The 27,008-nt window shown below is 43.5% G+C and overlaps 1 protein-coding gene across 1 annotated transcript; it reads right to left on the reverse strand.

Annotated features, from left to right (window-relative positions):
* Positions 1-26,687, reverse strand: STMND1 (stathmin domain containing 1). Its single transcript, XM_075543085.1, has 5 exons — positions 26,607-26,687; positions 14,728-14,908; positions 9,994-10,145; positions 1,757-1,888; positions 1-285 (listed from the first exon to the last, which is right to left on the reverse strand). Exons 1-5 carry the CDS (start codon positions 26,685-26,687, stop codon positions 1-3), a joined length of 831 nt encoding a protein of 276 aa, XP_075399200.1.
* Between the last annotated feature and the right edge of the window lie 321 nt (positions 26,688-27,008).

The following is a 27,008-nucleotide window of genomic DNA, read 5'->3' on the forward strand; positions in this document are numbered from 1 at the left end:
TTAGAATACGTCATCTGCTTGGTTGTAGGACATGTCTGACTCCACGACCCCCATATCTTCATAACTGTGTTTTAAATCTCTCGAGGCGACCTCACTCTTGCTCTTCTTCCTCCTCCGTGGCTCCCCTCCCTGCACATCAGATGGCTCCAATCCAGCGGCGCTCACAGTCCGAGGTCCCCCGGCAAAGGGAGCGGTGCCCCCACCCTCTTCCACTGGGTCCAAACATTGGTCGGAGGGCAAAAGCCGCTCACTGCGCAGTCGTTTCCTTATTTCTTCCTCTTTTGTCTGAAAAAAAAAAAAGAAGCACATCACAGAAGGAAAGACAGCTGGAAGCACTTCATGCAAATCCTCAATAATATGCCTGACAGCTGGCTTCTCTCGCTTGTAATTCAGCCCCTTAACAGACATGCATAGAGGAGTTACTATTGAAGAAAGCAGATGGAGTCTGTACCCTCCAGGAGCCAACCTCCTTGTCCTTGCTCCAAGTGGATACACCACCATCTCATCTGCTCCCACCTACCCTGTGTGGGATAGCCTTCTCCAGAGGAGCAGTTGGTGGATTTGAACCGCTGACCTGGCAGTTGGCAGTCCTATGGTTACTCAGTAATGCCACCAGGTCATAGAGGCTAACAGCCCAATGCTGTGAGGGGTGGGTCCCGGCTATGTCGCTGACGGGGCCCCTGGCCATGAGTGCCTAGGCTTCAGGAATTATGGGATGGTCTACAGGAACCCCTCTCAATTCACACTCTCTGCCTCCAGTGACAGTGAAAACTCCATACTCATGACCGGAGGTTCTTGACATCAAAGTCCCGAGGCCCTGTCGGAAGGCTTTTTCCTTTCTGCTTCTTGAGCAGCTGATTAAATTCATACTCCAACCACTGTCCTGATCAGATTCTCACACTCCTTCATCCTAACAGCCGAGAAGAAGCTCGGGCAGCCTAATGAGTCAGCCGTTCAAACCCACCAGCCATTCCTTGGGAGAAAGATGAGGCTGTTGGGGGCTGCTGCTATGTAGGTGCAAAGTCTCAGCAATCCCAGGAGCAGGGTGCTGTATAGGGTGCTGTGAGGCAGAATGACTCCATGGCAGTGAGTTACTGCCCTGGAGCCAGGTACCCAACAACGAGGGACAGCCTTTGTTGTGTATTGGACTGTATCCCCTGAACTGGAAAACTTGGATCTTCCATTCCCTTAGACTTTGGAAATTCTGCTTGCTCCCAGCCTCTCCCTGCGACCTAATCCATCTCTTCCCATAAACAGAGAGCCAGCTGCTGAGCCCCATTCTTGGCATGATCTCCAGATGCACCTCTGGCTTCTAAAATGGCCAGGGAGGATGGTATGTCAGAGAATGTGTTCCTGCCCAGAATTCCTGATAGTGTAGTGGTTATGCTTTGTGCTGACAGTCATGAAGTCATAGTTCTAATCCAAAAACGGCTCCTCATGAGAAAGATGAGGCTTTCTACTCTGTAAAGAGTTACAGTCTCATAAACCCACAGGAATAGTTCTACCTTGTCCTAGAGGGTTGCTATGCATTGACCTGTCTTATGTATTTACCATGAGCCCTCAATGCATTTTATTTTTGGTTTTCCTGCACGGAAGGCAAGAATTCTATCACTAAACCACCACTGCCTCATGATGAAAGGCCTAGAGATAATTTCTTAATATAAATATTTGGAATTTGTCCTAGAGTTGCTGAGAAGACCCATTTTATGAGGCAGCAGGTGGGTCTGAGCCCCAGCAGGAGGGAGAGCTTGCGTACCTTCCGGCGCCCCTCTGCTGCCTGCATCTTCTCTTCGATGTCCTTCAAGGTGAAGTCCCTTACCTCCCCTTTGATCTTAAGTTTCTTCAGTCTGGCAGGTGGCTTTCTCAGAGGCTTCTCAGTCAGGTTCACCTGCAGGAAGACACTTATTTCAGCTTCAGAGACAAACATATTCACCGGCAGAGGAGAAAGAGAAGAGGGGTAGAATGAACCATGTACCATGGGTATTGACAATCTCAAGGCTTTCAATGGCAGATTTAAAAGACAGTCACAACAGGGAAGCCGGAAATGGTGGGATGGATTTCTCGAGAGAAAAGCCTGTCAGGTGCTCACTCAAAAACAGGCCAGTATAGAAAGCCTGGCAAGTACGCAAAGATGTTCTGGAATTGAATGAAGAGTGTAACCCGTTTTGAGGATGAGCATGAGGTGGGAAAGGCAGGTGAATGAGCCGTGGAGGGGTAGTTCAAGGCCAGAGCCCAGCAGGCTGTCTGCAGGAGAAGGATCAAGCTTTCTACTCCTGTAAAGTATTGCAGGCTCAGAAACTCATAGCGGCAATTCTACGCGGTCCTATCGGATTGCTGGGAGTCGGCATGGACTCCTTGGCAATGCGTTTTTGGCCTTGGATTTTATCATGTTCCCTAAGGTTGGGATCGAGATGAGTTGTGACAGTTTTCTGTCTCACGGAGGAGAGAGAAGTCAGGCTTCCCAAGTGGCAACTCTGCTGCCACTTCCATGGGAACTTTCTGAAGCCCCGCCCCTGCACATTTATAATGAAAAATTAAAATGACACACAAGTAACTCACCCCCTTAAGCTTCCGTTGAAACATCTGGCCCCAATCTCACTCCTCCCCATGAACCTTTGAGAAGCATTTGGTGTGTGCCCATTGGTTCCCCAAAGAAAATCACTCAGTACTCACTGGCAGTGAAAAATGTGTATGATAGCCCATAATCCAGGATAAAATGTAGGTATCTGCTAATGAGGGCCTCCTGGATCTTTCCAGCACTAGATTTGCCCATTTGGGGGGAAGACAGCTTCAGACATCCTCTCATATGTGTATGTATGTGTATGTGTTTGTGCATGTGTGTATGCATATATATACATGTATATGTGTATACACACATATGGATTTCCCCCCATAAGGTGGGGAAGGAAATGAATGATCAGTGGATTCATGTGTATGTACGTATGTGCATGTATACATGTATAGTATGTATATACACTGTATACACACACACACATACACAGGACAGGCCTTCCTCAGCACTGTTGAGGGGTGCGGTTCCAGATCTCTGCAATAGCACAAATATTGCCATAAAGTGACTCACTGGGTGGTTTGGGTTCTGCAGTACATATAAAAATTATATTTACAATGTACTGTAGTCTATGAAGTGGGTTATAGCATTGTGAAAATGTTTGAGCTATTGTAAGAAGTACCAATATGGGACCTGCAGAGACAATGGAGGGAGCATGTAAGGTGGGAACAATGGCGCCAGTAGACGTGCTCGATGCATGTCACCGACCTTCAGTTTGTAAAAAATGCACTATCTCTAAGACCCAATAAACCAGACTTGAGGGGACTTCCAAACATTAGTAGCCAAAGCAATCAATTATCTTTTCGTTCCATTTTCCCATGAACTTTTGGCCACCTTCTTATGGATATGTATTACAAATCCATCTGTCAGGGCATGAACGGGATTCTACCACACATGCAGCTCTGCCATTGGCTTTCCTCCCTTGATTTAATGTGGTCTTCCTTTTGGCCAGGATGTGTATTTTTGTTGCAGCTGGAGGAAGCGTTTAATGTATGTGACAGTTTTGTTACTAGACAAACTCAATGCTGCTCTAGATAATTTCGCTAAAGATTCTTTTTAAAAGTCAAAGGAGCAATTGCTACCCATTCCAATTTCAGTCCTGTTTGGTGACTTTTATACCTCCTGGAGAAGGTCACGCTGCGCATTGATTGGCATTATTGAGTCTTAACTGAGTTGACTTCCTCTTCCTTAAAAATTATCCCATGGGGAAGGTTACCGAGCAAAAATGGAATGGAGCAGGGACCAGTCTTTGAGCACAGAGAGAATATATCAACAGAGGCTTTACAGAGTCTGGGCTAGGAAGACTCAGCGCATGCTGGGAGACATGTATTTGGCATGAAACACACCTAACTTTGGGAATAACATCCCAATCTCAAATCCAATTGCCATCGTGCCAACTCAGACTCATAGCGACCCTATAGGACAGGGTAGAACTGTCCCTCTATGTTTCTAAGACTGTAACTCTTTATGGGAGTAGGAAGCTTCCTGTTTCTCCTGAGGAGCAGCTGGTGGTTTCGGACTGCTGACCTTGTGGTTAGCAGCCCCACACCCTACAAACTGTTATTATACTTGACTGCTAACCAAATTCATTCTAAGATGCCCCAGCTGAAAGGCCTGACAATCTACTTCTGAAAAATCGGCCCCTTCTTCTTTGGTACACATGGGGTCCTCAGGAGCTGGAGATGACTTGCCAACAGCTGGTTAAGCTAGATAATGCTGTGACTCAAGGCGGACTGATGACATCTCTTTAGAGAGAGGTACAACAGTCTGTACACACCAACACACACATAGAGCTTAGCTCTGGAAATTTCCGCAGATTGTTCGAAAGTAGACTGGGAAATCAACCCACTTTTAGAACGTGGTATGTCTCTGGATGACACAAACAGTGAAGCACTGGGCGACAAGCTGAAAGGTGGGCAGTTAAAACCTGCGCAGGGGTCACTTGGAAGGCAAACCACATGCAAAAGCTCACACTTGAAAACCCTATGAAGTTAAGAGGTGGGATTGGTGTGAGGCAACCAGCAATAGCCACGAATCACTTGAACTCTTTCTGAGTAAGCATACAATCAGAGAGCATGAATGGCCATAGAAGTTGACAGTCCCCTCCCAGCACCCAAATGGTAAAAGTAAAGAGAATGTCACCTCACAGACCTCTGGAGACAGACTCACAGTGGGGCCCTCTGGAATGAAGATGGACTAAGAGCTTCAGTTTCCAGCACGCTTCATCACCTGCCAGGTTAGATGACCTGAGGGCAGGCCTAAGGCAGGGGAGAGATGTTGTCTAAAGTTCCCTTATATTGAAGTACACTATAGGTCTGCATATGCCCTGGTGCTCTAGTTGGTTACCAGTTGGGCTGCTAACCCCAAGGTCAGCAGTTCAAACCCACCAGGTAAGGGAGAAAGACAAAGCTTTCTGCTCCTATAAAGAGTCACCACCTGGGAAACCCTCAGAGGTAGTTCTGCTCTGGCCAATAGGGTCCCTATGTGTCAGAACAGACTCCAGGGAACTCCAGGTTTTTATCTTTTTCAAAAATAGGTCTGCATTAAATCTGTGGTGGTGAAGGATTAATCCCTTGGGTGCTAACACAAAAATCAGTCTGACTGCTTTCTACTGCCATCAAGCTTTTATGAAACCCACAGGGGCAGTTCTATCCTGTATAATCAAATCAATGACTTTGTTTTCTCAGAAAAAACAAACAACAATGACAAAAACAAACAAACAAACAAATACCTGGTGAGCTGCTCCCTATAGATTATAGTAGGCATCCTCAAACTATGGTCCACCAGGTGTTTTTGCCCCATTTGTTTTTTTACTTCAAAATAAGATATGTGCAGTGTGCATAGGAATTTCTCCATAGTTTTTTTTAAAACTATAGTCCAGCCCTCCAACTGGTCTGAGGGACAGTGAACTGGTCCCCTGTTTAAAACGTTTGAGGTCCCCTGGATTATAGTCTAGGAAACCCTGTGCATTTTATCTGTCACACGGGGTCACTGGGAGTTAGACTCAACTCGCTGTACCTAACCATAACATAGGTCCACACAACCCAGAAGATAAATAATATACATATAAGTATAAATTTAAATAATGCACATATGCATATAGAAAACATTGCTCTTGAGTTGATTCTGATTCATGATGGCTCTGTGTCCTTTATCCTCCCATTTTTAACAGTTTTATTGACATAAAATAAAAGTATTACATTTTATAGCAATGAATAAACAATGTCTACATGTCAGATTGAATTCTTAGCTGCTAAAATTCACATCCCTTTTCCACCATCCCTTTTGTTTCCCTTGCCTCTTGTTTTTAGCCAATTTTGTCATGCCTTTTTAACCTCTAAAATTAACATTACACATTAGACAGTGAAAGATAGCACCTGTCCAGTATTCCCATTCTAAATGTAGTTTCCCCTCTTCGTTCTCCAGTGATCATTGTCATCTTTTAAACCCGGAAGAGTATGTACTAATTAATGAAGGAGAGACATAATTGCTCAGTGACCCAGGAGGGAGCCTCTTTGGCTTGAGGTATAGCTTAGCACATAAGCATGCCACACACCAGGTGTACAGGGAAGAGTTCTGAGACCGGTTTTAGAACAGGCTGCTGTTAGCTGCTTTTGACTCAGGCTGGGTTTTGATTGTCTGATTTTCAGAAAGAGATTGGCAGCCTTTATTCAAGTCTGACTTAGTCTAGAAGCTCCACTGAAACCTACTTAACATCATAAACATTTTTTTAAATAAAAAATGATCACTGCTAGTCCATTCTGACTCAGAGTGGCCCTGTAGCACACAGAATAATTGACCTTGAAGGTTTCTGAGATGATCAATCTTTTCAGGAGTAGAAAGACTCATCCTTTTGCCAAGAAGTGGCTGGTGCTTTGGAACTTCTGATATTGGAGTTAGCAGCCCAAGTCATAGGCATCAGACTCTTTGTTTCAGGATCACAGCAACATTTGAGCCTTCGCTGATGGGTGGTGACTGTGCAGTGGGGTACCATAACTGGAAAGGGATTTATGTCTCCTGTGTGAAAGACAAGGATCCTACCACTCTCTCACACCATTCAGTGCTTAATTACAGGCCAACAGTTTGGTTTAGGCCACCCAATGGCCCCTCAGAAGAAAGGCCCGTTGATCTGCTTACAAAAGGTTACAGCCTTGAAAACCCCAGGGAGCAGTTCAACTCTGTCCACAAAGGGTCCCCATTGGTCAGATTGAATTGGCAACTCACAACATCATCACTGCCACCTGCACCTGCCCCAGGCAAGAGGCCGAGGTGGGAGCCAAGCACAGGGGTTCTTCAAGGTCCCCAGATTTGTAAAACACACAGAGGTAGAGCTGTGTGGCTCCTCCAGGCTATTGTCAGCTTGGTTTTTGTTGGGACATCATGGCCAAACACCACCAACAAACAAACAAACAAACAAAAATTTGTGCCATTTTTGCTAACTCTCTGATTGTATCACCTTTAAATTCTTTTGCAAATATGCCATGTATGCTTCTTGCAACCATTCCATTTCTTACTAATCTGAAAAGTCTTTGGTTCACTTGAAGATGTGACTGAAAGTCAAGCCTGTGGCCTTCATGTTTAATGGATCGAGTTCCTTTACAGCCTACCTTTCATTAATTAACCTTGTCGCATGCCATCACAAGGTCTGAGTATGCACCCGTCCATCTCTGCCATCTGAATGTTGTAATTCATTCCCTCTGACAAAACCCCCTTTTACAGCAACCTAGACCTCAGCAGATGGAATCAAATGGATAACATCTGTGGAAAGAGGTAATAGAGAAGCTCAATATCATCAGTCAGGACAAAGTCAAGGACCAACTGTGGAACAGACACCTCCATTGCTCATAGGCAAGTTCAACTTGAAGATGAACAAAATTCAAACCCACCCACAAGCGCAAACACAGGACCGAGAGTGTATCCCAGCTGAATTTAGAGACTGTCTCCAGACTCGATCTGACGCGCTGAAACCAATGGCTGAAGATTAGAAGAGGTGTGAGATAGCATTAAGAACATGATACTTGAAGAAAGCCAAACATCCCTAAAAGGTCAGAAAGAGAGGAAAGACCAAAATGGATGTCAGAAGAAACTGTGAAACCTGCTCTGGAAAGTAAAGAAGAAACGATGAAGGAAGAGTTGAGCAGAGACAGTTTAAGGGTGGCTCAGGAGGACAAAGTATTATAGTTACTGTGCAAAGATGTGGACAATTAAAAAATAAGACCACATTCAGCATTTCTCAAACTGAACCAACTGAGGAAAAAATTGAAACCTCAAGGTGAAACAATAAAGGGTTCTTTGGGCAAAATATGGATTGAAGCAGGAACCATCCAAAGAAGATGGAAAGATACACAGTCTCGGCCCCCAAAAGAGTCGGTCCATGGTCAACCACATCAGAAGGTAGCAGTATTGAAGGAAGAAGTTGAAGTTGAGCTGAAGGCACAGGTGAACTTTATCCTCCTATTATTGGTGCTTCTTGATAAAATTCATAAGATTTGGGAAAATTCCCTCCTTTCTCCAAATGTTGCTGTAGGACTTAGTTTTCTTAAACTTAAGAAAAGACCACTTGGGATTAGGGGTTGGACTGCTAACTACAAGGTCGGCATTTCAAACCCACCAGCCACTCCAAATGAAGAAAGAAGAGGCTGTGTGCTTCCACAGAGATGTACAGTCTTAGCAACCCTATCAAAGGTCCCTCTAACTCAGAATAGATTCAAAGACAGTGGGGGAAGGGGGGTGGGAGGCTTAAATTCAGTGAAGGAACTCCGCCATTAAGTGACTCGGTCTAGGTGGCAAGCACTTTTTAAAACCGAGTCTATTTTATTCCCAATTTTATGTTTTTATGGCACAATGAAAATCAATGAAAAGCCTTTGTTTCATTTCTGGTCTCCCTTTCGACCACATCAGTTTCTTTCTTTACATTGTTTGTTTTGTGATTCCATCTCTTCGTTTTCTTTTTTCTGACTTTATTTTGGGGGTACTAGTGGCTCCTATTACAGGAGAGTAGCTGCTAACTGAAAGGCTGACAGTTCAAATCCTCCAGCTTTTCTTAGGGCGAAAGCTGGGGCCCTCTGCTTCCATAGAGATGGCGGCCTGCTTGCCAACCCTGTGGGTCTGCTCTGCTCGGTCCTGTTGGCTGAGTCTATGAGTTGGAATCAACTTGGCGGCACACAACCCCAACAACAAGCCATGCTACTTTGGAGTACTTATCCAAGCCTCGGGCTTAGAACTCAACCAAACCCATGCCAACTGAAAGCCAAACAACTGTGAAAGATGCTGTCTTCTCGACACGGAGCTTTCTAAAAAAATGTGGACTTCTAAATGTAGGCCGTGACCAGTAATACTTATTACTCTGGTGAGGGAACAGCATTGACAGATTAATTAGTCAAGAGGAATCAACAAAGGAAAAAATAGGAAAACAATTTCTGCCATGTCTTTGTTTCCTCAGGTTTGACACGAGGATGTCTGTGCAGTGGTTAGCTGCTATCAAATTGGGGCCTGCTCTGTGTGAGCACACTCACAGCAGAATGACATGCCGCCTCTTCCTATACCAGGCCCATGATTGTTTGTACCTTTGTGGACAAAGTTGGACTTTCGTCGTCCGTGGGGTTTAATTGACTGATTGTAAAAAACAGATTGACAGGTTTTCTTCCTAGTTGGTCTTAATCTAGAAGCACTGATCAAAACGTGTTCAGCATCTGGCAACAGCCCAGCAGCATCCACTGGCAGACATACAGATGGCTGCTGCCACCTGCCAAGTCCATTAGCTGAGGATGGAACCCAGGTCTCTGCAAGGGAAGCAAGACATCTACCAGTGAAGCACCAAAACTCAGCCCTTGTGCATAAGTTCGTGCATTTCAGCTTTGGTATTAAGGCTGCTTTCTGACCCAGTAGGGTCTTTAGTTTCATATGGTCTGCCCAGTGCTTAGGCAATCAAATTTAAAAACCCAAAGCCGCTGCCACCAGGTCAATGCTGACTCTTAGTGGCCCCCTGTGGGTTGCCAAGATGGCAACTGTTTACTGGAGTAGAAAGCCCAGGCTTTCTCCTGCAAAGATGCTGGTGGTTTCAAACTGCTGACCATGTGGATCGCAGTCCAACGTGTAACCACCCAGACTCCTAGCCAATCACAATACAAACTGCTAAAAGAATGCAGACATGTTATTAAATGGTAGGAGGTTATTGGACCTCAGTTAGTAAAACCAAAGGTAAATGTGTGATTAGATTCTTTAAGCATTCATGATCAGGGCAACTCCTAAATCAGTTGTGAGGGATTGTCAATTGGGGTGGGGAGACTTATGGAAGGAAAAACTGGTTTACTGTAATCTCCATTGTCACGCTAAAATGCACATGCTGAAAAGAACGACTTGGGATTAGTCATATTGTATTACCACTTTTAACGGTCAGTTAAGCGTATTGCAAAGTTACTTGCCATGACATCATATGATTCTCCATTTCTGAACACTTTGCTGTGGCTTTGTATGATTCCTTGAACAATGAGCTCCTCCAGGATGTCTGAGGACCTTTGCCGCTCTCGACTCTCCAGGTGTTGGGATTTACTGATCAAGCCATTGGGTGCTAGATCTTCCAAAGGAAAAGGAAAGAGGAAAGGAAAATGGATGCACATATTAAATGGATGCTTCCTTCATCACACTACTTAATGATATCTTAGTCTCCTTTTGCGTACCTATTATAAAATAAATGAACCCTGGGGTTCTAGTGTGTTAAAAACGCTGGGCAGCTAACTGCACAGTCAGCAGTTCGAGTCCAGCAGCTGCTCTGCAAGGAGAGATCAGGCTTGGCTCCAGGAAAGATTTACAGCCCCATGAACAAAACATAGCAGTTCTACTCTGTCCTATACGGTCACAATGAGTCAAAAACTAGTCAGTGGAAGAGAGTTGTGATGATAAAATACAGTGTCCATGTACTGGAACTCTATTCTACTCATTTTTTGGATTTCAGAACTATTTTTCCCCTAAAACTTTTGTTTCTAGTATGTCTACAGTTCAACATGACCCATTTCTTATTTTCTCTAGGGATGCTTTTACTTCATAAGATTAAATATTAACTCTCAGCTTGGAAGGGGAAAGAGAATCCCCCCTTTTCTTAGTCTCTCTTCACGCAAGGATGATTTTTGAAGGTTTCACAGAGGTTCTCATCCACTGAGCGACGTGCATTTGTTTCATGTGCGCTTTGCAGGCCTGCCCAGAGCAGATATCAAGTCACATTACAAGGAATCTTACACGGGGGTGAAAAACTGCAAATCAAGTGTTTACTCGTGGGCCTGGAGTCTTAGATGAATACGAATGCGGTGTGGACCTTGTCCTAAAAGAGGAACGGACAAGCCTGTGGCTGTTGGCAGGACAACCATAGACAATTCATTAATAGAGCATCCACACTTTCAGTCACATTTTGCAATATGTGTGTTTTTGTATGGATCTCGTTTTAAAATTAAATCATCCCTAATGCTCATTAAAATCCTTAGTTTCAACCCCCTTAATGATCTGTTCTCATTATAAGTCTTTGTAATCCTTTGAAGTTCACCTTCTTCAAGTCCGTACAGAGGAAACACACCACAGTGTACGAGGCTTACTTAGCAGGCCGCATATTAACATCACAAAAAGCCTTTCATGTGCTGCTATGTACTAATTTTTTTGTTGTAACAACACTTATACACTTGAGTATCAGACCACATGGGTTCTCGGCACTAATTATGAAGCTAAACCACAGCTAAGAATGCGAGAGTCTTCTGGTAACTTTTATGAGTTACAGTTGGTTTCTATGCTTTGTATACAGAGGATAAACAGCACAATGTTGCCAAGCGATTTCTAGTTCTGCAACCCTGAGTGTACAATGACACCATCTGCTAAATCTACACAAGCACAAGTAAGCCTTTTCTGAACAGAGTCTTTGGACCAAATCAGAGTTGGAGAAGAGTGATGGGAGCTAAATGGTTACTGGTGATTCTCAAAGTGAACGCTGAAACCGTGTCTAGGAGAGCCTTTATACCGGCATTAATGAGTGAGACCTCTCCAATTACAAACCACACAATGAGATAATGTAGCAGACCAGCAGCCGTTTTGTAAGTGCTGCTTTACACAACTGTTGTGGCTGGTTTATTGAGCTCAACACAGCTTTGCATTTCTCCTCAGAGAGGATGATATGCAGAGTCCTCAGGAATAGGCTGGTGTTTACTTTGTAATCATCACCTGGCCATCTTGATAGGAACCTGTCCATCTGATTAAATGGGTGGAGGCTTAATATGGAAATTTCTAACCTGGAGGGGTACAAAGAGAGCTTTCCTGAAATTGTGGTGGGAAGATAGAAGAGAGAGAGAGAGAGAGAGAGAGAGAGAGAGAGAGAGAGAGAGAGAGAGAGAGAGAGGCTTGTCTTAAAAACAAGCAGTCATCTAAGTGAGGCATCAATTGACCCCACATGGAAAAAGCATACTAGCCTGCATGATCCAAGTACTGCACATAATAAAATCCAAATCCTGAGGCAGGAATGGTATCAGAGCTTAAATTCTGAACCCCTGGTTGGCAGAAGGCTATGCATGACTGTGGAAGCCCCAAAGCCATTTTCAGGGTGCCCAGGGGAATTAGTCCCCAGTGAATTCCCTCCATCCATAGTCCAGGAAGGCGATCCTGTGCTATCAACAGGGAATGCTGCAAAGTCTATTAGGGCAGATATGGTTAGGTTAAAACGCAATCGCTTATCATTTGATCTCTGTTTGGACTGATTTAAAGTTCAGTGTTTTTAAACTATTATCTGCTTTCTATTTGATTGAAGTTTTCTCTGTTTTATTTTGTCATTGTTATTTAATTCTTGATTTTGTTTTGGATTTATATATATGTGTGAAATATATATATGAAATATGTATATGTTATATATATATGAAACCCAGCCCAGGAGAGGTAAATCTGTAGAGATAGTATCAGAATTAAGAATTTTCTAGGGGCATGGCAGTGGAGACTGGTAACAACAAGGATTACAGGGGTGGGGTGGGGTGGCGAATGTGCTAATAATGATTTGGTGATAATTGCACAATTCTTCCCAATAGGACTGTAGTGCTGAATTGCATAATATTTATGTGCAATGAATTATATGTCAAGCAAAGGATTTTTAAAGTTTATGGAAAATACATTATTTTCAATTCCATTTTTCCATGAACTTTTGGAGTGCTCTTTGTATATTAACCCACTGGTTATGAGATTTTTTTTTCTCACTGAGAAAAAGGAAGGGGGGAGTATTTCATTTATCAATGCACCTATTTTCTGATCTTAACTTGTTTCAGAGAGAAACTACAGAAAAAAGGAATAAAATGAAACCTCTTCGAAAAAATAAAACAGAGTTTTTCCTTGAGTTCTCTTAAGTTCAGCCCCCGCCTCCCTCCAAGAGAGGGATAAAAGATTCATAAATAAGATCTCTTAAATCCACACCAAGGGGTAACTCAAGGAAAGGGAAACACACCACAGGGAAACCCACAAATGTTCTTCAATAGCACACTAGGTGGCACACCAGGTCCTAATGGCTTCTTTTGTGTTCAATCAGAAAGACAGAGGGAGCAGTGTGTTGTAACTTTGATTTTTTTCATGTGTAAAACTTTGCCTTGGGTAGGTATTAACCTAGTGGGAATTTAAATAACTCTAAGCTTGGCTTATTCCTCTTTTTCCTGTGTGGTGTAAATGGTAAGGTCTAAATTATGCACTGCAAACTTGGTTGTTAAAATTTTCCTCTAGTTCTTGAAATGCTTCCTGCCCCCCACTATCCTGATCCTAATTCTATCATACAAATCTGGCTGGACTGGAGGATGTACACTGGCACAGATAGAAACTGGAAACACAGGGAATCAAGATGGATGATCTCTTCAGGACCAGTGGTGAGAGTGGCAATACCAGGATGGTGGAGGGAAGGTGAGGGAGAAAGGGGGAACAGATTACAAGGATCTACATATGACCTCCTCCCTGGGGGACAGACAGCAGAGAAGTGGGTGAAGGGAGACGTCGGATGGTGTAAGACATGACAAAAAAATAACAAGTTATAAATTATCAAGGGTACATGGGGGAGGGGGTAGTGGATTGGGAGAAGAAAAATTGAGGAGCTGATACCAAGGGCTCAAGTAGAAAGAGAATGTTTTGAGAATAATGATGGCAACATATGTACAAATGTGCATGACACAATGGATGTATGTATTAATTGTGATAAGAGATATACAAGCCCCCAATAAAATGATAAAAAAGAATAAAAACAGAAACAAAAACAATCAAAAGGCAGAATAACAAAAAAACAAAGTAACAACACTGTCAATCATCTCCCTGGGGTATAAGGCCATTACATTTGATAACATCAATAATTTACCCAATGATATAGAATGTAAGAAAAATATGGAACAGGAATGGGAATAGCAGTACCAGAAGGGTAGGGGGAAGGGGGAAGGGGGGGAAGAGGAGAGGAACAGGGAGCCGATTGCAATGATTGACATATATCCACCCCCACCGCCTCCACACACACGGGAATGAACAGCAGAAACTGTGGGGGAAGGGAGACGGTGGTGGGTATAAGATATTAAATAATAATAATTTATCAAGGGGTTATGAGGGTGCGGGGGCAAGAGGAAGGAAAGAGCTGATACCAAGGGCTCAATAGAAAGTAAATGTCTGGAAAAGAATGATGGCAACATATGTACAAACACGCTTGATCTAATTGATGTATGGATTGTAACAAAAGTTGTAAGAGCCCCTAATAAAATGATCTTTTAATAAGAAAGGACAAAAAGCAAAAGAAAAGTGTGCCATTGAAGACCATCTGGAACACAGTTCTGCTCCAAGGCAAGTAAGGTCACCAGGGTCAAAGCCAACCAGAATGCAACAGGTTTCTTTTTTCCATTTAGACTATTCTTATTCCTAAAACCTTTTCTGATACTCCAGACTCTTTGTTGAAAATACACACACACACACACACACACACACACACACACACACACACTGGTTCTTAATGATCTCCTCAACAAGAAGTTAATGGTTAGCCTTATTTACTCACCTAACAAAAGGCAAAGGTTAACTTCTATCAGCTCTGAGACAAAGGCCTGGTGCTTTAGTGTTTCATCGCCCACAAAGCAGATCTTTATAAATCAGAGTGGAGATCAACTAGAATGAGGACTTTTTACCTGGAGGTACTCTTCCATTTCTTTCACTTGGAGATGGGGAGCTTTCTGGAATGGTTCCAGGTAAACTCCCCATCTGGGCCTGCTGGGCCTCCTCTTCTGTACCAGGCACAGTGTCCGTGGGCTCTGCAGCTTTCTTCTGGGGGCTACAGTCGTTCTCTGGGTGAGTCTGACCAGCATCAGCCTATGGAAGGGAAGGGCTCTGTCAGAGGAGAGATTTCTCAGAAAAGTGTTCCCGGGGAAATGGAAGCAATGTTGTAGAGGGTGCTCTGTGAGTACTTAGCTTTCTGTGGCAGGCTGATTAAAGGGCCCTACGGAGGCCTGGTGGTGTCGTGGTTGGACTGCACCAGGGGTTGCTTCCCTGTTGGACTGCTAACCATAAGGCTGGCAGTTTGAAAACACCATGCTCCTCTGGAGGGGGCTTTCTACTCTCCCATAAAGGGTCACAGTCTCGGGAAACCCACAGGGGCAACTCTACTCTGCCCTATAGTCACTATGCGTCAGAATCAACTCAGTGGTAGTTAAGGTATCATTAAGGTGCCCTAGTGATGCTCTGTGTTAAGCATTAGGCTGCTGATCCAAGGTTGGTGCTTTAAATCAACTCAGTGGTAGTGAGTTTGGGTTCTTGAGTTAAGGTATCATTAAGGTGCCCTAGTGATGCTCTGCGTTAAGCATTAGGCTGCTAATCCAAGGTTGGTGCTTTAAATCCACCAGCTGCTCTGTGGGAGGAAGATGAAACTGCCTGCTCCTGTAAAGATTTATAGTCTTGGAAATGCCAAAGATCGTTTCCATTCTGTCCAAATGGTGGTTGTTACTGTAGGTGCCATCAAGTCGGCTCCAACACATAGTGGCCCTACATGCACAACAGAACACTGAACGGATGTGTGCCATTCTTATCATTGTTCCTATGCCCGAGCCCAATGATGCAGTCACTGTGTCAATCCATTTCATCAAGGACCTTCCTCATTTTCACCGCCCCTCCACTTTATCAAGCATGATGCTCTTCTCTAAGGACTGTTCTCTCCTAAAAATACACCCAAAACATATAAGATAAATCCTTGCCATCCTAGCCTCCGAGGAGCTGAGTTAGTTCGTTTATTGTGCCAACCTGGCTGATAAACACATGTGGGGTTAATTGAAGGGTGGAGGGATAAATGGCTCAGTGAGGCTTGCCTTTATAGTTTTAGGGTCTCTTGCTTTGTGATAGTTGGACCAGGGTACAGTTGCCTTAGCCAGTTCCATTCTTCAGCTGGCAAGGGTCACTTCCTGCAAGACATCCCCAAGGAGAAGTCACATGGACCTACCCTGACGCAGCCCTGGGTGCATGCAGCCCTGGGTGATGGAGCAGCCGTGTGGAGCCCCCTGCCAGTGTTGAAATGCGTACACATTCACTAATTTGGCTTTCCTCCTGCATTCAGCATCATAATGTGTGTTTTGTGAGATGGAGGAGGATTTTGTGGATTGGTGTTGCACATATGGGTTAATGTTGGATGTGTGGGCTTGGGCAGCACTGGGTTGGGATGTTTTCTTGATGTGCACTTAACCTGTATATAAACTTCTTATACATGAGTTTTCTGTGGATTTGTTTCTTTAATGTACCCAGACTAATACAGGAGAAGTCTGGGCTTACTTCTTCCAACACAGATTTGATTGTCCTTCTTTCAGTTCAAGATACTTTCAGTATTCTTCTTTAGCACCACAATTCACATACATCAATACTTCAATCTACGGTTTTCCTTATTCAGTGTTCAACTTTCATATGCATAGGATGCAATGGAGAATACCATGGATTGGGTCAGGTGCACCTTGGTCCTCAAAGTGACAACCTTGCTCTTCAATACCCTAAAGAAGTCTTGGGCAGCAGATTGACCTAATGCAATGCAGCTTTTGATATCTTGACAGCTGCTTCCATGAGCATTGATTGTGGATCCAAGTAAGACAAAATCCTTTACAACTATAATCTTTTCTCCATTTATTATGTTTCATTGTCCAGTTGGGAGTATTTTTGTCTTCCTAAAACTACAATCTTTGGTATTCATCAGCAAGTGCCCCAAGTCCTCTCCACTTTAAACAATCAAAGCTGTATCATTTACATAGTGCATGTTATCACAGAAGCTGTAGAGGGTACTTTGCAGATGAGAGAGATTAAGTTAAGATTCCTGAGGTGACAGGATAATCCGGGAGTATGCAGGGATAATCCTGGAGGGCCTAGAAGCAATCACAAATGTATATACATGAAGGAGTTAAGAAGGGGGATGGGATTGCAGAAGAGGAAAAGGCAGTGTGACAATGAGAGGAGAGACCTAGCTAAAGATGCTAGGTTGCTATTAGCAGGCTTTGAAGATCAAGGCAGAGGCCAAGAGCTAAAAAATGAGAGGAATGGGTTGTAACCCACTTCCTTGAAAAAGATTCTGACTCGTAAACTGCCCTCCAGGACAGGGTGGAACTGCTGCATAGGGATTCTGAGACTATTGGTCTTCATAGAAGCAAATTGCCTCATCTTTCTTCTTGTGAGCAACAAGTAGATTCAAACTGCCCACCTACCAGTCAGAAGCCCAATGCTTAACACACTGTTCCACCAAGGCTCCTGAATGCAGCTCTAGGAGCTGTGAAAAGGCAAGGAGAAAGATCTTCTCAGAACCTCCTCAACTAATCAGCCTAGACAACACTGACTTTAGCCAGGAAAACTGGTTCTGGTCTTCTGACTTCCACAACAGTAGGAGAATAGATTGTGCTGCTTTCAGGCAGTGTTCGGGGAGCCCTGGGAAGACACTGGACTTTTCATTACCAAGTAGGCTGTCCTAATTTACCGGTCTCTTCAAGGGAGAGAGATGAGGTCACCGGTTCCCCCAAATACTTAATATCTCAGACACCCAAAGTAGTGGTTCTATTCTGTCTTACAAGGTCACTATGACAGGTGGGTTAGGACTATCTTACTAGGTCACTATGACAGGTGGATTAGGACTGTCTTACAAGGTCTCTATGACAGGTGGGTTAGGACTGTCTTACAAGGTCTCTATGACAGGTGGGTTAGGACTGTCTTACAAGGTCTCTATGACAGGTGGGTTGGGACTGGGGAGCAATGGAGATAATGTATAGATGAACTATATAACTTATAGTTTCTTATTATAGTATACAATTTCTTTTCCATCCAAAAATCCATTACTGTCCAGCTGATTCCCACTTATTAGAGCCCTATTGGACAAAGTAGAATTGCCCTATAGTTGTCAAGGCTATTGTCATTACGGCCAGACAGTCACCAAGTCTTTCTCCCATGGCGCCATCAGTGGGCTTAAACTGCTGACTTTTCTATAGCAGCCAAGTGCTCAACCTTGGAGACACCATGAATCCCTGTAGTTACTTTTAGGGAAAGTTAAAATGTGTAAAATTAGATTGGATTGTGGGTTCTAAATTGAAAACTTTCAATGGATAACATCTATACTACATATGAGGTATTTTAAAATAAAATAAAGTGGATTTTATAGAGAAAGAATGCTTATTAATAACCAATAGCTGGAAAAGGGCATCATGCGTGGTAAAGTAAACAAATGCAAAACTACAGCCACCAGTTGATTCTGACTCACAGTGCTCTGAAAGACAAAGTTGGACTGCCCTGTGGGTTTCCCAGACTTTAAATCTCTGTCACCAGTAGAGCATCAGTGAAGAGGAAGATCTTCCACCAGATGGATTGAAATCGTTTGCTGTAACAATGGGCTCAAACAGACATGATTGTGAGGATGGCACAGGGGTGGGCAGGGTTTGCTTCTCTTGTATATAGAGCCACTACAGATGGGTCCGACTCAACAGTACCTAACACCATTACCTTAGGAAGGTGTCTAAGTCTTTAAAGTATAATTCTATTCCTCTTAAATAGGAGAGAACAAATAAAAAGTGTCAAAGGTGCCTACCCATGATCAAATGTCCCTGTTTCACAACAAAAGAAGAAAAATGGTTGTGATAAATTAAATGAATTCTATTTGAAAATATATCATTTGAGAGTAAGATATAGCTATCTATCTCCAGGTAAACATTTCTCTCATTCCCTCTAACTAGTTCCTCCTCTCCATCAGTGCTGACCATTCTTCCATTGCTTGGCTTGCAAGTTTCCTCCTTCTCATTTCCATAGAAGCCAGCGTTTACTCTGGATGCTTTTATCAGTCTCCTCTATCTGTCAAAGGCACACATGCTGTGGAAAGCTTCCTCAGCACTCATGAAAAGAGACTACTGACTATTGGCCTTCTAGCTATTCTTTCTGTATGTATTGATTTTTTTTCTCTCTTTCCCTCTAGAGATGCTTTCTTTCTCCCCTGGACTCTCAGGACTTAATCCTCTAACTGTTGTGCTCTGTGACAGGGTGCAACCATTTGGTATCTTCCTGGGAGTAAGAAAGGGTGCTAAAGAGGAGAAGATGCTTGACTTGGGTCTTGACTATCAAGTGTCAAGTGGGTAAGGAGTAAAAGGAAGTTTGAATTGAGGGAAAATGGATCTAGGTGTGTGTGTGTGTGTGTGTGTGTGTGTGTGTGTGTGTGTGTGTGTCTTTCAAGAAAGATCAGAAAAAAATAGTTTCTGCAGAGTAGACCTCCATGTGTGTCAGAGCAGAGCTGTTGATCTCTTTCAGGATGCCGTTTCACGGATGCCAACACAGCTGAGCACTTGACTTGCACCACTAGGGACTCATGGAGTCAAGATGGGCCTCTACTCCATAAAGAGTTAGTCTCAGAAACTCACAGGGACAGCTCCACCCTGTCCTCTAGGGTCACTATGAGTTAGAATTGCCTCGATGGCAGTGAGTGAGAGGAACTCATCTGTGATGTTAGGGGCTGCTGAGTTGGTCCCCAATCCTAGCAACCCTAAGCAGAACAGAGTGGAACACTGCCCGGTCCCGTGCCATCCTTACAGTGGCTCATGTGTTTGAGCCCATCGTTGCAGCCACTGTGTCCCTCCATCTTGCCCAGGGCTTTCCTCCTTTTCGCCAAGGCTGCTGCTTTACCAAGAATGATGGCCTTCTCTGGTGAGAATGATGGACTTCTCTGCTGCTTTACCAAGAATGATGGCCTTCTCTGGAAGAGACTTCTCCTCTTCCATAGTTTCCAGTTCTTCACTTAGGGGTTCATGGTTGCTTTTCTTATTCGCCCGCTGTCTTTCATCAAAGACACAGCTACTGCCCCAGCAATGTGGGGTTTGAGGGAAAGACAGGCACAGCCTTTAGAGACAACAAAGAAGACTGGTCTGACATTTGTGCTTTAGGGTCACATGTTTCGTGGTAAAGGTAGAGATGTAAATCAGATTTAACGTTCTTTATCCTCTTTCCAAGTAAATGGTGGTTGTTAGGTGCTCCAGCGTCATTTCCATCTCAAAGTGACCCTTTGTACGACAGAATGAAATACTGCCCAGTCCTGCCACATCCCAACAATCCATCTTGTCAAGGGTGATCCTCTTTTGCACTGCCCTTGTACTTGAATGTGCTCTTTTCCAGGGACTGGTCTTTTCTAATGACACGTCCAAAGTATGTGAGGCCCAACAAGTCTTACCATCTTCACTTCTAAGTGTTGCTTTCTGGCTGTACTTCTTCCAAGACCGATAAGTTAGGTTTGTTCTTGCAGTTCATGGAACTTTCAAAATTCTTCACCAACACCATCATTCAAATGTGTTCATTCTTCTCTGGTCTTCTATACTCATTGTTCAACTTTCACAGGCATTTGGGGTGATTGAAAATGGACTCCAAGGCATTTTGGTAGGATCTTTGTATTGCCATATTCATTATGTTATAAATCCAGTGATGTACAAAATTACATCAGGGGACGACTCATTTTGGCATGTAACATGTCTTGGTGGCTCTCCAAAAAAGGTAAATGATTTAACAACTGCTTAGAGATGCTGAGATCCAAGTTGAAGATTTTCAGTCTAAAAGGTTGCTTTTTTACAATGATGTTCTGTGTACTCTGCTTCAGAATCAATTTAAATACCACAACGGTATGAATGGCTTCAAATGGTTTCATCAGCTGCAGCTCTGTAGGTTTGGAACTCGGTCATTAGCAGGGACCTTGACCCGTGTCCTTACTTATCAAAGGCCTGCCTTTGAGCACTGATAATGAATACAATTAAAATACTTGCAGAGCATTCCTCATCTTCTCACATCAGACAAATTGCATGAACCTTCAATATCCAGATCCGGAATATAAGGTGGTTTTTTTTTTTTCCTTTTGAAATGAAAACTGCCTTTAAAATCTTGTCTATGTGAAAGACAGTCTGGGGATTTCTTCAAGCCCATCTCATAATACAGACTCAAGAACAGACATATTCTCAAGACCTAAAATATTTACAAATTAATTAGAGCTATGTCTCTTGGGGATATGGCAAAACAGGTTGTTGTTATTTTCCCCGATCGATCTATACATGCGGAGCTAGTGTTTTCACACAGGAAGTTGATCAGCATTATGTAAGCAATGATACTGAGGGAGAAGAGGCGGGGGAAATGTTTAATTTTATTTTTTTCCTTGAGATGGCACTGTAGCAGAAGTACAGATTCAATCTGTTTTTACATTTTGCATTAATTTTGTTTTATACCCCAGCCTCTTGGGGATAACATTTTATCAATTTTAGACAGAATTGAGAAGTTGTGAATCCCAATTATCAGCATTCCAAAAAAGGTACTGCTTTTAACTACAGACTTTTTTTGTTGTTTTTTTAAGGGTAGGGGGAGGACTGTCTGGAGGAATTATGTAAGTGTTCTAAAACTTTGGGGAAACACATTCTTCAAACAGCTTGGAGAGAGTCTCTCGTGGAGACTTTTTGGTGCTGAAGCTTTCTCACATCAAATTACTGGCAGAAACACTTTATGAATATATTTGTCTTTAGGCATCTATCAAAAAAATATTGCTATCAGGGCTCTAGTTCTTACATGCATAGGTTTAGGCCAAACTGAATGTGTTTAAACATGGCTCTACCAACAGTGCAGGGCTATAGACAAGTTCTCTCTAAAATATGCGTGTCTCAGTCTTATTAGGGTGCCTTCAAAAGGGGTTCAATCAAACGAGTGACTTCCCGAGGGAGCTACTCTCACTGTCATCCAGTTGATGCTGACTCTATAGCTCAGGGCAGAACTGCTCCCTGTGGGTTTCTGAGACTGCAACTCTTTATGGGAGTAGAAAGCCCCATTGTTCTCCCATGGAGCGGCTGGTGGTTTGGAACTGCTGACTTTGCAGTCAGCAGTCCAATGAGTCATCACTACACCAACAGGGCTCCTACTGGCTCCGTTAAATTCAAGGCTGGAAGGCCATGGTGACTTGTTTTTTCCTTTAATTCCCTCCTGGTAATCTTGATAGAGTTTCTTGAAAGTTGGAGGACCAAGAATCATGGGGGCTTATCAGCAAGAGGTTTTAAGTAAATGGAGAAACTGCATCATAGTGAAAATGACCAAGAAAGTTGTGCCAAGGAATTTTTCCTATCCCAACAACATTCCCGTTTCACTCTTGACTGGAAAACCTTACTCTGTCCTCCGTACAGCCTTGATCTTGACCTTTCAGGCTTCTTTTTGGTTCCCAAGTCAAAGAACAACTCAAAGGTGCATAATTTGAGTCCCTCGAGCATTCTCGAACTGGTAATTTAACGTAGAGGAAATCAAAGAGGACAGCATTCTTAGTGGGAGGGGTAGAAAGATGGAAATGGTGCCTTCAGAAGTTCTTAGACCTAGATCGTGGCTAAGTTGAGGAACAATGACTTCACAGCTTGATACGTTTGTTTAATGAAGCTTTCATTCTGTTTTACATAGAGTGCTATGAGTTGGAACCAATTCGATGGCACCTAATGAGGATTTCATAGCAATGCCTTTTGACTTGCCCGCTGATGATTTGTTTTCAATCCTACTTTTTTAAAATTCTTTTCAAGTTTACTTCTAATAGGCATGGCAACATAGGACAACCTTCCAAAATCCAGTCCTTTTCAAAATTGGATTTTGGAAGTAATTTAGGCTACTTGACTAATTTAGGCTCTTAACAGAATACACAAGAATATCAAATATTAGGTAAAATTCTAAAGGATCTTTGGGGATCTTTTTATCCAATCTAGCCTCCTTCTCTTAACACACAAATAGCTCTGGGCTATTCATATAGTAAAAGGGCATTTCCTCAATGAAGAAAAGCTTCTCATTCCCTTCTTAATATTTAGAGTCAGGTGAAAGTGATTAAAACGTTCGTTGACTGGTCCCAAGAAGTTTGCCCATTTTAAGGGGGTTCAGCTACAAGACACAAACATTTTGCAAAGCAAACATGCTCATTTTGCTTTAAAGACATTGTTGAATGCTGAGAAGCAGTGCGCTGCTTTGAGAGACTAATGAATTAATGCAGGGGGTGAAGCATGATCATGTTGATGACTATAGAGTATTTAATTAATGACAATAATATTCAGATTGTTTTCCAGAACACGTTTCCAAACATAAGTGCTTGGATGGGGGCAGACTATATATGCCTGGGTCAATTCTGAGTCTATGTTTAGGTTGTGTTGATATGGAATTTTCATCTTGCTGACTCTCCTAGTTATACTCCTAGGAGCCAAGGTGACATTAAGGAATCTGGGGAAGGAACATGGAGTCATTCAAGATGTATTCAAGGCATGCAGTAAACACTGGAGATCAAAATCCAAAACTAAACTCACTGCTGTTGAGTCTATTTTGACTCATAGTCACCCTATAGGACAGGGCAGAACTGCTCCTGTGGGTTTACAAGGTTGTGACTCTTAACAGGAGTTGAAAGCCTCATCTTATTCACTCAGAACAGAGCTGGTGGTTTTGAACAGCTGAAGTGTAGCTGTCTGCTTTTGTAACCACCCTGGATCATTCAAGGGCCTCTGGGGGCGGTGCATTTCACTGAGAGAAACACAGATAGGGTCTTATAATAATATTTTAACACCATTTTCTAGTATATGTAATACATTATACTTTGTATTAATCAGTTTTAAACACTTATTTTGTTTATGATATTGTTATGAGCACTTTATGGTAATTGACTTTATTTACTTATCACATCAACTCTAAAATAAATAGTATTGTCTTTACAGATAGTACACTTAGGTAGAGGGAGCTTAATGAATTTGATCGAGCTCACCCGAACCAATAAGTCATGAGTCCAGAAATCAAATCTAATGAGTCACATTCTTGGCCACTGGTTCATGGGCTTTGCTAATGGGTTGGTGATGTTCTTCAACAAAGAACTGGCATGATCAGATTTCATTTTAGATCACTCGAGACCAGGAGTGGAGCAATTGGATCATGTGGTTAATGGAGGTAAGTGGGGCAGAGAGGATGCAAGGAGATAAGTCAGGAGATTGGTCAAAAATTCTAAGTGAAAAGAGAGGACCAACTTAATCAGGAAAATTGGGAAGGAACCCAGGAATCCTTGCAGGCTTTTGGAAAATTTGGCATGCCAGGTGTGGTAGTCAGATGATTTTATGTCAACTTGACACTCCTGGCGAAGGGAGTTCAACGGTATTCAACAAGCTCATAAACCTACATAGAAGGACCTTTAAAGAAACATGAATCACATGATAATCGAGTAACACCACTAGTGTTCAAGGACACAGTCCTTAGACAAACAGGGTAGGGCACTCTAGAAGAAGGGGATATAGACAGTAGAGGTGTGTTGGTGTGAAGAAGCCTCTAGGAACTGAACACACACTTAGTTTGGCCAAACCGAGTCTGTGGTGAGGACATTGGAACTAGAAGAGATGATAACACGAGACAAAGTTGCTATGCTGTTCGGTTCCAATAAGTTGGTTCTGACTCAGTGACCTTATGGCAACAGAATGAAACACAGCCTGGGCTTGTGCTACCCTCATAATTATTGTTATGCTTGAGTTAATTGTTGTAGCCACTATTATCAATTCATCTCCTGGAGGGTCTTTGTTTTTCCAGACCCTCTACCAAGCATGATGCTCACCAGGGACTGGTCCTTCCTGATAACATGTCCAAAGTAATGAGACAAAGTCTCCATTCTCAACCGCATGGCACGTTCTACCTGGACTTGTTTCATGACAGCGTGGCGCATTATCCTAGCAGTCTAAAGATGTATTCAATATTCTTTGCCAACATCATAACTCAAAGGCATCAACTATTCAGTCTTCATTATCCAGATTTTGTATGTATATGAGGTGATGGAAAATACCATCGCGTGGGTCAGGTGCACCTTATCCCTCAAGGTGACAGCTTTCCTTTTAACCCTTCAAAGAAATATTCTGCAGCAGACTTGCTGAGACCAGGATATCATTTCATTTCTTGACTCCTGCTTCAATGAACAGACTGTGGACTCACATAAAATGAAATTGCTGCCACCTCCCATTTTTCTCCATTTATCATGGTATTGTTTATTGGTGCAGTTGTGAAGATTTGTATTTTCCTTGCATTGCAGTAAAGTGGAAGGATTGGGACCAATCTGTAAAGAGATCTGCATGCTACAGAAGGTTTTCCTCTGGAAGATAGGTAGCCTTGTGTCCTGTCGAGTGGTCAGAATGGCCATAAAGAAGCAGAAAGACTGGGCAAGCGGTTGCAGGTGCAGAGAGTGCTCCGATGAAGAGCAGAAAACATGTTTCAAGATGGGCATGCTGAGGGCAGGCATCTCTGAGTGCACCAGCTACTAATCCTGCATCTCTGCCTCCACTAGTCTTTTGTTCATCTCTTTAATGTTCTGAGAGAGCCGGACAGACAGACCTCACACTCAATAGGGGTCCACACTGGCACCTACTCATCCTTGGGTCAATGTTTGCATAGTACTCCTCAAATGCTCTGCGGGCCGGATGGCCATTTATCCTGCTTTGTTGAAGAGGGTCCGGGCTGACGTCAGACTGTGTAGGAAAACTTATTAACTCAAAAGTGGCCTGCTTTTGATGCTGAATTATATGGTGACATGTTCACTGAAGGCCCTGGGTGGTACAAACAGTTAAAAAGAAGAGAGATTCAAGTCCACGCAGAAGCATCTCAGAAGAAAGGCCAGGCAGTATATTTCCAAACACCCAGGCATTGAAAGAGCTATAAAGAGTAGTTATCCTCTTCTGACACATATGGGGTCTGAGTTGAGTGATGGCAACTAACTGGCAAACCTACCCTTGGGTCACCTTCCTGGAAGGGACCTCAAGGGGCTCTTGATGATGGTGAGAATGGAAAGAAAGCATGGCCCTGGTGCTTGCCTTCACTAGCTCAATTCTTCCACCCTAAAAATTTTCCCACACGAAAAGTGGAAAGAGCTCTGGAATGAGGCTCTTGGAAGCTAACTAGATGCTCTCCCCAGCTCTCTTCCCAAACAAGCTGTGCAGTTCCTGGCAAGATGCCCACCTCTCTGGGCCTGAGAGTCCTTTTCTGTGAAGCTAGAGAATTCAGCCAGATGGCTTTTAAGATCTTTCTCAGCTCTAGGTAACTCCCTAGGGGGTTTCCGGAAGTCAACAATATAGAGCAGATCCCAGGCACTCCCACATTCTCCTGAGAATCAGCCAGCCACGCCTCTGGGCGGAACCCACCTCTCTGCCTTATTCTAGCCTCTTTTCTAGAAGCATTACATGCTACAGACTTTAAAAGCTGGTCCAGAGCAGCATGAAGACCTGTTGGAGCCAGCAGTTAATTGCTAGCAGTTAAAGGTGCCATTTCTAACAACTCACACAGTGTAGATGGGCTGGAAGTCCAGGGGTGGGGTAGGGGTATGTGAGTGTGTGTGTGTGTGTGTGTGTGTGTGTGTGTGTGTGTGTGTGTGTGTCTGTGTTAGGAAGGGGCTTTTTCCCAGCAAGTTACAGGCACCCCTAAGCATGGAAGACGCAAAGCCTCAAAGGTCAAACAGGATGGTAAACAAAAAACAATACAACGGGCATAAGCCTCCTATCCGGGTTATTTGTTTTCTTTTTACCTTGTTCTCCTCCAGCCAGCCTTTCCTGGGCGCGGGGAATTGTCTCTTTTCTTCTACGGGTTGGGAAGGTCCACAACCCATGCTATACGCGGGACGCGGTGTCTCTGGCCCAGTTCTTCGTGTGTCCAACTGTTGCGGCAGTCCTGAACCCCGGCCACCTGTCCAGGGCTGCCTCTCCTTGCGCCCCTGAGCGTCTCGCCCCTCCCACCTTCCATCTGCACAGGCTCAGCAGAAGGCATCGCTTGGGCATTGGGGCAGTTGCTGGGAACTGTTGCCACAATAAACCTCCTCACCCTCACACCTGGGATGCCACCAAGTGTTTGTAACTGGAAACTCCACAGTTGAAGGCTTGGAGGCCACAACTGGGGTGCAAATTTCAGCCTTCTCCAGATCAAAGGGTAG

This window comes from Tenrec ecaudatus, chromosome 1 (assembly GCF_050624435.1).
Source record: "Tenrec ecaudatus isolate mTenEca1 chromosome 1, mTenEca1.hap1, whole genome shotgun sequence".
Classification (NCBI taxonomy): Eukaryota; Metazoa; Chordata; class Mammalia; order Afrosoricida; family Tenrecidae; genus Tenrec; species Tenrec ecaudatus.

Excerpts from the sequence above, each read along its gene's own strand:
- STMND1 (XM_075543085.1), bottom strand. The coding sequence starts at position 26,687 with ATGGGTTGTGGACCTTCCCAACCCGTAGAAGAAAAGAGACAATTCCCC. Across the intron at positions 1,889-9,993 it reads GAGAATCATATGATGTCATG|GTGAACCTGACTGAGAAGCC; the intron begins GCAAGTAACTTT and ends GTCTTCCTGCAG. Across the intron at positions 286-1,756 it reads CAGCAGAGGGGCGCCGGAAG|ACAAAAGAGGAAGAAATAAG; the intron begins GTACGCAAGCTC and ends TTTTTTTTTCAG.